A 14411-nucleotide genomic window follows, 5' to 3' on the forward strand; every position below is an offset into this window, starting at 1 on the left:
TAAGCACCTGTCTCTGCGCCTGTCTCTGTCCCATCTTTACTGCGTGCTTCTGCTGCTTGAACCGGATCTGCCATGGCTTAATCAAAGGAATAAACTAGGTCAAGGTGAACAACTGCTTCATATACAGCGTCATCAACAGCTTAGTCACTTGCTGAATAAACATAAGAAACTACGAGAAATGGCTTTTACGAGAAAGCTTATATGGCTGGCTTTATGCTCTGGCTTTGTCTATCTCTATGGCTATGGGTCCGGATTTCGTAAGCCTGGGTCAGAATCTCTATCACGAACACGAACATAAGAATCTGGATCTCGATCTGTAAAGGCAACAGCAGGAGCAAGATCTGGATAAGCTACGGAGGCAAGAACTGGAACAACTACGGGACCTGGAACTGCTGCGGCTGCTGCTACCAGCTTTGTTGGTGGTGAGCTTGGTGTCAGTGTGGTAGTAGCTGGCTTCTGGGCTTGGATGTCTGGCTTTGTCCGACTGGCTTTGTCCGGCGAGAAGGTTGGCTTAGGGTCTGGATCTTCATTCCGATCACGAACAGGATCTCGCTCTTGACAGTCATAATCTCGCTCTAGAACTGCTTCATCGACATAAACAGCTGCTGCTAGTGGGGGTGCTGCTAGTGTAGCTACTGCTGTCTGTGCTACTGTATATGCTACTAGATATGCTACTGGGCATGATAGCTATTGGTACGCTGGGCATGGCTCTCGATCAGGCTCTTCCTTTCAATCTCTCAAATAAAAACCTCGATCCGGAACTGAGGACTCTTCATCTCTATCTCGAACATCATAATCTGGCTCTGTTATATATGTGACTGGATCAACAGCTAGATCAAATGCATCTGTTGTATCCGCATTACGACCAAGAGCATCAACCCCTGTTGCCCTTCCTCCTGCAGTCTATGCCTCCACCGGTGCTTCTATAGTTTTATCTGCCCTTGCTACCGAAGCTACTGGCTATGTTACTCTTTTTGCTGCCTGTACTTGTGCCCTAGCTGCTTTAGGCTCTGCTTCAAGTTGGAACTAGTTAAACTGCTGGTTCTTCAACTGGATATGCACCTGGATATGCAACTGGATATGCTGCTGGTTCGAGACGAGATGGAAGGTACGCTCGCTCTGTTATTGGTAATGCTTATTACTCTGGATCTTTCTACGGAATCGATCTAGGACTGTAATTTGATATAATTTGACTGTATGGATGCCCCTCTCTATCTTGAGGCTAAAGAATTAAGTCTTCTTGTGTGTGGGGTATTACTGTGACTAGCTCACCTATCTCCGGGTCTACTTTTGTTTCTATAGGAGTAGTTCCAGCATTTGTGATTGTTCCTTGAGCTACTTATAGTGTTCCGATATAAGCTAGTGTTCCAAGATATGGTGTTCCTACATCTGCTAGTGTTCCGATAAGTGCTGTTCCTACGTTTGTACGTGTTCCAAGTGATGTCCCGGCATCTACAGTTGTCCCTGGATCCGGTGTAAGGCCCAGTGGAGTTCCAGCATAAGCAAGTGTGTATACTTATTCTTTTCCGGCATATGCCTTTGTCCCTTCCCCTCACTACGTTCAGGAAAGCGAGAACCTATGAGTGATGTTCCAATATCTATAGTGACTATATATGTAATTCCATCATTGCCCGTTGTTCCTAAATGTGCATTAGCGCGTGTTCCTAGGAGTAGTGTCATTAGCTGCTGTTCTTATATATGTTGCTTAGTCAGTCCCAGCTTCAGCAGTGAAAGGCGAGCAGGCGTCGTAAGGGAAATGAAAGTGCCTTTGTGGGAACCTCAACCTCGTCTACTATTGTATCGTGCAAAGCTGAACCCGGTCTACCCGATGTTGCACAAGCAAAGGGGTCTACCTCGTGCTGCTTCTATCGCTAGATAGTCAGCTGGTGATCCTCCCAAGCCGGTCAAAGCTTTCAAGCAATAGTCTTCTGGTGATGAGCCCTACCTCTTGAATGATTAGACTGAATCAGAACTAGAGGGTGGTACTCATCCCAAGCAATAGTATGGTTAGAAGCTTAACCCTACCTCTTGACTGATTAAACGGAATAAGAACTATAGGGTGGGCATCCTTAGAACTATAGGCTGATCATCTATCGCTAGCTGGATAGGCTGGATCCATAGCAATTCGTCTGTCCGGCTAAAGCTGTTACCGCACCATACAGATAGGCTCTTTAAACCGGTCTAACAAACCTTAAGCTCTTGGGTCTAAACGAAGTAGTCCCATCCAAATGGTCCCGAACCAAGCTCTTGAAACTGAACCATTAGATCGTTAACCAAACAATGGATCGCGAAGCTGAACCTCGTATCGTATACCCATTGTCCAATCAAAAGAAGTGGTCTAAGCCATCTAACCTGTGCGAAGCTCTACCTCGTGAAACTGTGTCTCGTGCAAATTGGTATGCCCTACTATCTATAGGCGGTGCCCCTACTATCTATAGGCGGTGCAAAGATCAGAGAGAAATGCGCATATCTGTTATTATACGATGCATGCACGCGTTGCACCTGATCACGCATGAATTGATCGATGCAGATTGCTCACGTTGATTCGTTTCTATGTAGCCCCCAAACTTACTGCCTTTTCTTTCCGAGTGAATCCGCGTCAAAGGGGTGGGATGGAATGAATGACCGCGAGGTGGTAACTTTACCCATCAGTCTCAGGGCTGGGAAGCAACTCGGGATAAAACAGGTGGTCCCCATGAGTTATAGGAACGGTGCGGTTAATCGGGCGATTCCGTACCCGCAGAGCCTGCATCTGCTGACCTACCAGTGTTCCCCCTGCCTGTGTTGGTAAAGCCCCATCATTGCGGTCCTTCGAAGTAACATTCCGCTCCTTACTCGGCCTACGATCCGTTCCTAACTTGGCCTACCTTACTCGGCCTGCGATCTGCTCCTTACCCGGCCTACGAATAGTGTGGATAACGGAGCTTTCAATTCATAAATATGCCAGTCCTAAGATACCAGTCTTAGATGACAGTCTAGTTCAAAGCCATTACTTCGCCTAGTATCCATTCCGTTTCGAGAGCTTGTTGCCCGAGCCAATTAAGTTGAACCCGTTTACTCAGAACCAATATAAGCAGATCCCACAGAAGCACTTGCAACATATCCATTTCCAAAGGCTTCGGTTGATGCAGAGGAAAAAGCAGTTTCAGTAGTGGCAACTCGAGTTTCCATTGTTGATCCATCAGCATTCAATATGGTTTAAGATCCACGTGCAGAGCTAGCTATGGCAGAGCTAAAGGCAGAGGCACCTCTAGCAGATGAAGACCAAAAACCTATTGATCCACCTATTGATCTAGCAGTTTCAAAGCCAGTTGAAGAACTACCCGCAGGAGAGGCATCACCCGCAGAGGCATAGGCGACAGAGACCGGAGCAAAGGGAAAGGCACGGAAAGATCTATTTTATTTCGAGAACCAAGAACAGAGCAAGCAAAGGTAGCATCAGTTTAGAGAAAATCCCCCAGCGCGCGCCAGCACTTCAATTTTGAGTGACCCATGGCGATAAAAACACACGAAACATGCCCCCCCATCTACATCAACCATTCGAATTGCGCATAAAAGCACACCAATGCAACACCTATACGTATCGTCTACGCTGCGAATCTGAGCAACTCAACGAAGCAATTACTACACAAATGCAACCACCAATATCGATATCTCCATCTACCAACCCCACCTAGCCTTATAAACGTAAATCTTAACCACCAAACATGCTACCATTGATAGACCGGTAAGGGCAGGAAAATAGACAATAAAAGGAATTCAATCGCTTGTCCGCATCGGGCAAGGAAAGTGGGCAAGTCAGTACAGGAAAGGTAAGGGACAGAACAGGCAGAGAAGGACAGGTGAACAACAGGGATCAGGTAAGAAGGATCAATAGCATTCTTTCCCTATGTCTTGGCCTATGCTTATGCCTTCGCTTGTGTAGCTAGCTGCAATTCTGTCTTTGATGCTTCCACTTAGTAAACAGGCTAATTCACCCAGGCAACCCTAGCAACTGATGGCTATAATGGAAGGTACTTTCTCGCTGCTTAGAGGATGCAGGTGGATCGACTACTGCATATGGATCTGCTACTGAAGCTACAGTAACCACCCTTGCTTCTGCTGAATCTACCATTGCTGGTTCGGGTGCTGGGTCTAATGCTGCTAGTACTGGATAAACTGCTGCTTCATCTACTGATGCTGGTCTTGCTACCGGATATGCTCGAACAGAAGAATCACTTGCTTAGTAAACTACTGGAACTACTGACTAAACTGCTGCTGTAGCTTTGACTGCTCGTGCTCTTACCTTTGCTCTAGCTACTGACTAAACTGCCCCATAGAATTGTAGGGCCATGGATGGTCTTTCAACTCGGTCAACATCTGCTTCATCGACAACTACATTTGTTGGATCAGGAACTGCTATTAAAGGAATCAACTGCTTCTTAATCGACTGACTCAACTGGATTACCTGCATATGCTAGAGGACCTGGAACTGCAACTTAGTCAACCGAATCAACGACTAGCTAAGATGCTTCCAAAGGTTCAAAAGGTGGGTCTGGGTCTCGATCTGGATATGGGTAAACAACTGATTGGATCTCGATCTGGAACACGAGCATCGGACTCCAAAGCACGATCACGAAGGTCAGACTCTCTACCACGATCATCTGGTTCTTCATCTGGAACATCTGGTGCTTCATCCCTAACATCTGGCTCTGAATCCCTATTATGAACATCTGAATCATGATCACAAGCATCTGGGTAAGCGTCTGTTCTATAGAGGCTTTAGCTGCTTTCTATAGGTGCTTCTGTTCGGTCAACTGGGTCAACTGCTACTGCTGCTTCTGGAACTGGATCTACTTCTGCTTCATATACATCAATAGCTGCTGGGTATGGGTTTGGATATCAATCACGAAAAGCATAAGCTCGATAAAGATCTCGATCGTCGAAGGTATGGGTCACTAAGGTAAGCATCTCTATCACGAAGGTCTGGATCTGGAAAGAAATTCTAAGAGTCGAGACGAACATCTGGCTCTTCATTCAGAACATCTGACTCTTCATCTCGAGAATTAGGTTCTTATGCTCGAGAAGCAAAGACTGAATCCCGATCATCACGAACAGCAGGCTTTGGCTCTCTTACTGGTCAGGATGCTGGTCCTGCTTAGTGGGTGACTGGTCAATTCTCAAGTGATAACCTGGCGTATGGGATGGTCAATTAAGTAATAAAAGGTGGAAGCCCACCCGTCTATCTAGCTAACCTTTCGAGCTCGCTCTATTTTACTATTATTTATCTATTCCCACCCAACCCACTTAGGGGCCCTAATAAAATAGAGGGGGGTACCTGGTAATGTGAAAATAGTGAACATGCTTAATTAGAAATTAGGGCTTGTCAGGCTTATTCAATTTTCTTTTTTTTATTTCAATTTCCACTTATACCTTTGCTTCAACAGGATCTTCGACTGTACCGGGGGATTTATGTGCCAAAATCCTGGCAATTCGTAAGGCAGCTGAGGCCAAATGGTGAGCTATGTGAGTAGCAGTGAGAGCTACTAAGTGCAAAGCAGTGGAAGCCACCAGGAGATAAGCAGCAGTCCCCACTAATAAAGTCAAAGCAGAGTGGTGAGCTATAGGGTGAGCAGCCACCAGAGAGATAGTAGCAAGCTCCTAAGTAGCAAGCATTAAAGTAGTCAATAAAGAGGCTGCCATAGTGTGTGTGTAGCCGAGTCAAGATAGCGGCTCAAAAGGCTCTTACTGCTGTTGAAATGGTGTAAGTTCAACTTAATAGCACTAAACCCTCTCCTTGGGTGCGCGATATCCCGCACCAGTGGAGAGTGACCTCGAAAGCTTCACTTCTACCCATAGGCTTGTCAGTTTATCGATGGGTAAGCCAAGTGTCAGTGATTCCCGCCGCGGGAGCACGACGAACCCGATAAGGGATACATGGTTGTTGGTTAATTTGCGTATTAGGCGCACCTTATTGGAATTATGACATGCAACCGGATCTATCCTTTACCAACAATCTAAACGCCTTCAAGCGCAGGAGGCACCAGGCTGGGCTCTGTCCGAACAGAGAAGACCAAAAGTGTGAAACGATCACGTTCGGAGCGACTACGAACAGTAGACATGGAAAATCAGTGAAAGCAATAGGTCTGACCCTAGTCTAAGTGATCAAAGTCAACCCCACGCAGGATCGGAGTCTAAAACCTCCACCTGATCCAATGATCCCAGGGACCTATAGAAGTGAAGCCTGATTCGGAATCAATCTAAGTGACCAAAGGTTCATTCGGAGCACACGCATCCTATAAGCATGGAAAAGCATGGAAGGGAGACTGTAATCAACCTGTTATCTATTGACTTCACTTGATATATTCATTTTGCTATCTTCACTAGATAATCTCTTGCTTGCAATTTGAACTACTAATACCACTAAAAAGAGGCTATAGATATTCACAACCTATCTAACATTCACCACCTTCTATAGGGCTTACACTTAAGCAGCGGTATCTTTCAATATGACTCTCTCTCTTCCCGGGGTAAGGGAGACTGCCGGTGCTGAGAACTTTGATTCGCCCACATGGACGTTTCCATAGACAGCAGCTGTTACCTCACTTACCTTAAGGTCTATATAGTGATCAGTCTCTCTGAGCGAGTTGGGAGTAGATTGCAAGGGGACTGATTAGTCCCTATCCCTTCCCGTCCTTAATAGAATGAGACCTCGCACAGCTGAGATTATATACATCACATGAGTATGCCAACACGTCACATGAGTAAGCCAACTCTAATGGAATTGACTCTTTATTGGAACAGCGGCCCCCCCCTCAAATTATGCCCTACTATTCTATGCCTACAATAACAACTATTGTGGGGGGCGGGGGGGTCACTTTGACAGTCATATGAGTAAGACGAATGCCTTAAAATAGTAGGGCGTGCCGGTAGGGTTAGGAAGGGGCCCCTACTATTCTATGCAGTTGGGTCACTTCACCAGTCATATTCGCCAGCAATACTTTTGATCAAGAAAGGTAGGGCCCTCTAAAAACATCATTCACCCTGCAGCACAAATCCACCCAACTCAAGTTCCTCCCCCACCCCCCCTCTATATAATTCCTCCCACCCTATACTCAATTGTAGCCTCCCACCCTATGCAAATTAGACGCATGTTACGTAGAAAATCATGGCCCAACGCCCCATAGACTCGGTCGGGGTGGGTGGGCCACCCAACGGCTATCTTTCCACCCACCCATGCCACGTATAGAATCTGGCCCATGGCCCTACTATCTTTCTCGAGTTCCCACCCACCCATGTTACGTAGCCGAAGGGTGGGGGGGCCCCGCCTAATTCGAAGTTCTGTTTGCGGGCCCGCTCCCTGAAATTCCGCCCTCCCTCCCGCATCTCGATTCTATACGTAACATGCCCGCAACTAATCTACCTCGCCCCCCTGCTGCCCCAATGGCATGGTAGCCTGCTAGAGGCCCTACGGGGCACTCGATTCTATACGTAACATGCCCCCGTTGGCCCCCCCTCAGATTCCCTCGACATTCTATGGGGTGGGTGGGAACTTTCCTACAGGGGGTAGGGCCATCAGATAGAAATAGTAGGGCCATCCAGTAGTAGGGGGCCATAGAATAGTAGGGGTAGGGGTGAAGGTTACGGGTGGGTGGGAACAACGTTTCTACCTCCATGTGACGTATTACGTCTAGAATATGGCAGTCTAGGTTTAGGTAGATGCCATTGTAGGTGAAGCCGCCTACGCATGTTTATGGTACAGAGCCTGAATAGCCCTCTGCCTCTGCGTGCACCGGTCATGGTTGAATAGGGGCGGGTAAACTCCATCCAACCAACCAACCACTCCACCGTAGGACGGAATCACATACAAATCATCATGCCGGCTAATGCCCATAGAATTGTAGGGCCCCTACTCTTCGCCACCTACCCACCCCCGTAAGCGGGAGAGCCAAAAGTAGTGGTTGGAGTAGCCCCACAGTGAGGGATGAAATCAATCCACTTTGTCAGCTCTTCCCTTCTCGTCTCCCGGTTTCGATGGTTCCGGTTTCCCGGTCGACTGATAGGAGAGGATTAGAGGCGAAAGCTCAGTAGTTTCATGTTGTGTTGTTGGGTGATAGAAAGGGTTTTGCATCACTCGTTAATACTACTATAAGAGAGAATGCACCATCTTCCCTGATCGCCTATGTCGATCTGCTATAAAGCCAAGTGGGTGTACGGGCCTACGTCCCTCTCCAGTGTTGGGGCTTTCATCAATCGAAGAAGCGGAAGGAGAAGTCCCGGTTAAGGCACCTTAAGGAGAGGAGAGGTTTAATTGGGATGGATGAATGCTCGAAGAAAGGCATGGGGGCAATCAACTCAAGAAAGAAAGGAATGTTTGGCCAACTGAACCATCACCCAACTAGATAATAGAAAGGCGCTAATCCGTATATAATGAATTGCATGCCCTACAATTCTATGGGCTCTCGTCCATCTCTTGATTTGCCCTTAGAATAGTATTTATCGAAAGGCAGACAGCCCCATAAGTAGAGGCCCCTACGGGACGTGATCTTCTTTATTCATGTATTAACAACTCTCCGCTTTCACTCGACTGAAAGGAGTCACTCTTCCGGTTTCTCCGGTTCGACGTTGTTTGTCCAATGTTCGTTCCCGCCCTATCCAAATTCTCTGCGGGCCTTAAGGCACAGCAGTCAGTCGAGAAAGAAAGAAAGAGAGAGAGGCGGAGAGGAAACGATCAGATCAGATCTGGGCTATAGCAAGCAGTATTCAGATATCTCGAGTTGAGGATTGAAAGCAGCTTATGGATACCGGATCCTCTTTGAAGCTACCGTCCTTCCTTAGTAATTTGAATAAATGGTGATGATGCCTCCGATTGAAACTTCCGCCTTTGTTTCATCGGCCCCGCAGGGGACTCGACATAAGAGGGACTTCGCCCCTCATCCTTGGAAAAGCAGCAACTCAACAAGAGGGTCAATGGGCCAGTTGTTTTAGAAACATCAACTTGTTCGGGAGACTCTGGTATGTATTCTTCGAAAGCCGGTCATTCGGAGGGAGGGAGATGTGTTTGTTTGCTTCTGGCCGGGCAGTAATACAAGTATAAAGCGGGGGCCGAACCGCTGTGAGGATGGGTGGGGGCTAAAGTTCCGGCCCCTACTATCCATAGGGCAACGTATATAATGTAATGCGTTTCAACAATCGACGAACAATCGACGATAAGCTATAGTCGCTATGCTATTAGATGGAGATGGCGGTTGAGGCGGGATATAACGGATGGGTTTAGGTCTTAGGTTGAATAAAGCGGTTGGAGTCACTATCTATGCTATGATATTGCGTGAGTCTCTATGAGCTTCTTAAGTCACTATCATCCGAACTTGCTTCTCCGAAACACCGCCCGGGGGCCCTAGCTACTATGGATAGGGCGCTCGCTCGTATTCCATTCTATACGTGACATCATCTATGCCGGGAACAGGCGGGAGGGGCGCCACCTACCTGCCGACCCGAGAAGCCCATACGATATGACCCCCTACGCTCAAACGAGATTCGAACCAGTTCTTCGAGGAACGATTCGACTTCAACCGAACCGCAGACCTATTAATTGAATTCTGAACGAACAAACGAGATATATCTAGATACGCCTTACCTCTTATGAATGACCTCGACCGATATGACCTGCGAACTATAGTTGACTGGAATAGACTCAACCAACTTCGGATTCCGGTTAGCATCCCAGTTGGTGAAGTTGACATTCCTTCCGGCTGCATCACGACTTGATCGACAGGAAGGATAGAACCAATCCGGCCGGCCCCTCTAGATAGTAGGGGCATGATACCTACTCGTTCGCCTCGTCCCCCCGCATGAATCGGGCTCAACATGAAGACCCCATCCACTGGTCACTCCGTCGAAACCCCCTACACCAATCGATAAGAGAAACCGATCCGACCGCTCCATCAGTGCTTTATCCGGAGGCCCCAGCGGACAAGCGATGCTTCATCGAATATTTATTCCAGTGCCGAGCCGATCATCGTTATGTTACAGTAGTTACAGTACGATCCATCATGTCCACTCGCAGTCATATCCCGGATTCATGCCATCTCGATCGGGTTAGTCGTTACCAGATTGATGCTAATGCCCATGTCCACATGCACATGGGATTCCCTTTTCATAGCTCTGCAATCCATCATGGCTATTTATTGTACTATTCGGTTTATACGATATCATCACATTAGTGGGATGGGATCGTCAATCGAGAAGCCCTGTCTCCCCGGGTCTCCTCATCAATCATTTGCCAGATCATCCGTTCCGTTCTCTTGGAATTGAATCCACGGCAACTAGAATTCCCGTTCTCTCCCACGTAAATTAATCAGCCTGCTAGAGTAAGGGAACTAACTATAGGGTTGGGTGGGACGCTACTGTGGGGCTGGGTGGGAGGCTAAGGGGCCCCCCCCACCCGGGCCCTATAGCCCCCCCGGGGTAGGGAATTCTAGCGATCTCGGCCAGATCGTGAGGGCGCGGCCCTACGGGGATAGCCGATGCTAATCCGGATCTTTGCGCGATAGTCTTCCTCCGTTGGTAGTTAGTTGATGCCGGATCTTTCCAAAACAACGGCGTTGGCAGGGCGAGAACTCACAGTCACAGTAGATCGGGCCGGTGCAGTGTATGTCACAGTCACATGGATCCGAGCCAAGCAGGGTTCTCATAATCCAGAGTTGCTACCGTCTCGTCTGTAGTTGCGGAACATGGCCCCGCGCTCATAAATAATCAATATAGAGTGAGAGTGGATTCACGTTTTACCCGCGATGGCTAGAGTGGCGTAGAGCGGTTTCCATGAGTGGTAGAGGCGCGCCATCGACACCAGATTCATGTTATGTTATCTCCTCATGCGGTGAGTGGATCTGGTCTATTCCAAGTTCAAGAAGGTGGAGGGCGAACATAATTGGTGTTGCGGGAACCATAGTTCTGCCCCTCGACCAGCGGGTCGTTTACGCCCGCAACCGGCTTCAGGGCATTCATGCGCTCTCCTAACTGCTGTCAGCTATTTCCGAGTAGGCCGGCCACCTGGAGTAGTAGACCAGCAATAGTATTGGGTTGAATCTAGAGCTCCGGATGTTGAAGTCGGGGGTTCGCGCGAGCCGTATGCGGTGAGAGTCGCGCATCCTCCTGTGAGAGATCCTAAGCGCACAATGGTGAAGGGGATGTTCTGGTCCACGGTCGACATTCTCTGCTCTGGCAACTATAGGCCGATGTGCCCGGGGCCCCCCGTATTACGAGATCTACGACGGAATGAGAAGTGCCGATACGAGATGGCTTTACTTCTTAGGGGGCGGCATAACAGTTAGCGGCATAGCAGTCGGTCGTAGCGGAAGATAGCAGTCAGTCGGGATCACGCGAGCACTATAGGGGATAGGTGGCATTTCTTATTCTCAGATAGAGAGGGGTTCAATTCCGAACAGTCACAGTCGTGGTTATTGGCGAGTGCATCAATCCGTCTCCCCGTCGTCGCGCGAACCCTAACCCTGTAGTTCTTCCTTCAGCGGCGCGATTCCAACCTCATCCAACTCCATTCGCCAACTAGAACAGTAGTGGGCTGCGGTTAGGAGGTTTAGGCTGGCTTCTTCTTCGGCTCATTCGCCCGGCACGAGAACTTCTTCTTGCTCTCCTAACTGTGGCAATAGTCGGGGGATAGAGGGAGAGGGGATCACTTCTCTCGCCCGCCCGTGAAGAGGATTGGTGCGGTTCGGGGAAGGCGGGTTGGTCGACAACAGGATTGATTCATTCTCACGAATTGGGGAGGTCCCTAAAGCGATGACCAACGTACCACGGTCGGCACGCCATGATCGGGATTGATGGAATACAACAACCATGATGTGAGCGGTGCTTCCCGTAGACGTGAGTGACTTCGAAGCTGCATCGAGATGATGTGAGAATTGATCGAGAGAATCGGCGCATCCCCACAAATATGCCAATGCCTACTGTATCGGAATGCAGGAGCCTTAGGCACTCGAACGCCCCTACGATTATCTACGGCTCCGCCCCCCAGGCAATATAGGTAGGGGCGTGTCACGTAGGAGAGGACTCTAGATAGTCTAGATAGTTATGGTCAATCGGTGCCTCGACTGTAACTCCGCTCTCCGCTATCCATGCACCCCGGAACAGCAGAGCACAATCACTTCTTCCGGGACATGATCTGATTGGAGTCAACCTGCGATGAAACCGGCCGCATCGTTTCCATCTCCTCACATTAGGGCTGCGGCTTGATCCATGGATTCGGATAGTGATTGGCATCTATGTGATCGCTGTGTAGGCAGTGATGTTAGCAGCGAGTGACTGATCGCTGTAAGGTATAAGGGTGGGCTAGCCAACCCTTCCAATCCTGCTTACTATCCAACCAATCGCAGTGATCACCAACGCCGTTTCGGTCACTTAGTCATCCAACATCACCACATAGAGTGGGGACCGGGCCCTTATATCTGAGTTGTTCGCTACCGCTCACGATTCATTGGGTGGGCGGGCATCGATTCATTCAATTCGATCGGGCGCATTCAGCATTCATATTACGCCAATTGATTCGGAAACACCAACCAATCGGTCACGATTCATTGGTCATTCGTAACGGCTGCACCCTCTTCACTCGAATAGGGGTTGGGCCTCGGTATGGCAAGCAGTGGGCAATGCATAGTAGTGGCCCAGCCCATAGATGGTTATGATCTCGGAACAACTCCGCCTACCTCAGGATCCGCCAGCATCACAATGACCAGCCCTATCAAATAGTAGGGGAGTATTATCCGCCGCCCCTTTGGATAGTAGGGGGGGCGCCTGATTGAGATAGTTCGGCATGTTACGTATAGAATCGAGCCCTATTATTATTATTCAACTATAGTCCCACCCAATTCTAGTAGTAATTGTTATTCTAGCAGGCTGATTAATCTACCCCTACAATTCTATGGTAGCTATAGTTGGCCCCTACCATTCTATAGGCTAGTCGGTAGATAACTATTCTTTTGGGGGGGGTGGGCATGTGTAGTATATAATCTGCTGGCCTCACTGAAAAGTCAACTTTGAGGGGTCCAGCTGTTGTTGGGGTTGTTCTTTCGTCGTTTGGCTATTCCACCCTGCTGCCCCATGCAGAATAGTTATCTACCGACTACCAGCCGAATGGTAGGGGCCCGATGAACCATCCCAACTTGAATCCTCCTAAGTTCCCACCCTGCTTCGAAAGATAGTTGAGGAAGAAAGAACCATAAAAGAAACTCCATTTGCTACTATAGTAACAATTGCGAGTGATGGCTTTGCCTACACCTATCTATGCTTCTGCCTCGGTGACTATCTCTGCCCCAACCTATGCAACCTATGCCTCTACCGTTGGCTCTGAATCTGTTGCGGATGAAGACGTCGGTTAATTCTATTTGGATCTCCAACCGGCACTGGATATGGGGATGCAATTGGAAATGGAACTAATGACTCTGCCTCTCCTCCTACAGGATCAATTAGTGAAACCACTTCGACTCAATCACCTCTCGATCCGCTACCCCTGTTCCTAGTACGATATAAGCTCGGTCAAATGTGCGACTAAAGGATTGACTTAAACGGAGACTGGTTCAAATGCAACCTCTGGTGAACTCTGGTGAATCAATGGGCCCCGGATCGATTGGGTCTCCAACAACCTATGCTTCTCTCGCCTTTGATACCTTTGGATATGGATCCGGGCGTTCATAGGGATACTGACTCGAATGCCACTTGGGAAAATGAATCAACGGGTGATGGAGCAATGAATTAAACAACGGGATCCCCATAGAATAGTAGGGCAACCCCATAGAATAGTAGGGCTTCCTTTGCTCCCACCTCTATCTCTTTAATTGCTGCCCCTGCCGGGGAACTATCGAGCCCCGCCCAACCCGGCAAGGGATGGGTGGGAACAAAGGGCTTATTCTAGCAGGCGCACTATAGTTCCCACCCAACCCCCCCCCCCCACCCCCCCATCATAGTTATAGTAGGGCTAGCAGGCTAATTAATTAGAGGTATCTCCCCTACTATTCTTTATCCCTACAATTTTGATGGAATCAGCTTGCGGGGGCATAGCATGGCTTACTCTAGCAGGTTCAATTAATGAAGGGAGTTCCATAGTCAAGTTCCTTATTAATCAGTGCCCTACTATTCTATGGAGAAACCTGCTATAATAAGGGCTAGAATCGAGTGGGAGAGCCCCTACTATTCAGGTAGTGGTGGGTGGGTGGATATAGCGCTCACTGTTCCAAACCAGTGATGCAGCCGGACTAGACTACCAGACTAGACTACCGGACTAGACTACCGGACTAGACTACCAGACTAGACTCGACTATATTAATGCAGTCCAAACTATCTTAATGCAGTCCATTCCGTACTAGCTAGTGTAGTCGGATGCATCCATCCATTATATACGTGTCTCGTCATCGGAGGAA

The 14411-nt window shown here is 48.5% G+C and overlaps 1 protein-coding gene across 1 annotated transcript; it reads left to right on the forward strand.

Annotated features, from left to right (window-relative positions):
- The first annotated feature begins 4453 nt into the window (after nt 1-4453).
- LOC131066022 (uncharacterized) lies at nt 4454-5141 on the forward strand. Its single transcript, XM_058000701.1, has 3 exons — nt 4454-4667; nt 4779-4866; nt 5021-5141. The coding sequence occupies exons 1-3, from the start codon at nt 4454-4456 to the stop codon at nt 5139-5141; spliced, it is 423 nt and encodes a 140-aa protein (XP_057856684.1).
- Nucleotides 5142-14411: the final 9270 nt, after the last annotated feature.

Source organism: Cryptomeria japonica, unplaced genomic scaffold (assembly GCF_030272615.1).
Source record: "Cryptomeria japonica unplaced genomic scaffold, Sugi_1.0 HiC_scaffold_22, whole genome shotgun sequence".
NCBI lineage: Eukaryota > Viridiplantae > Streptophyta > Pinopsida > Cupressales > Cupressaceae > Cryptomeria > Cryptomeria japonica.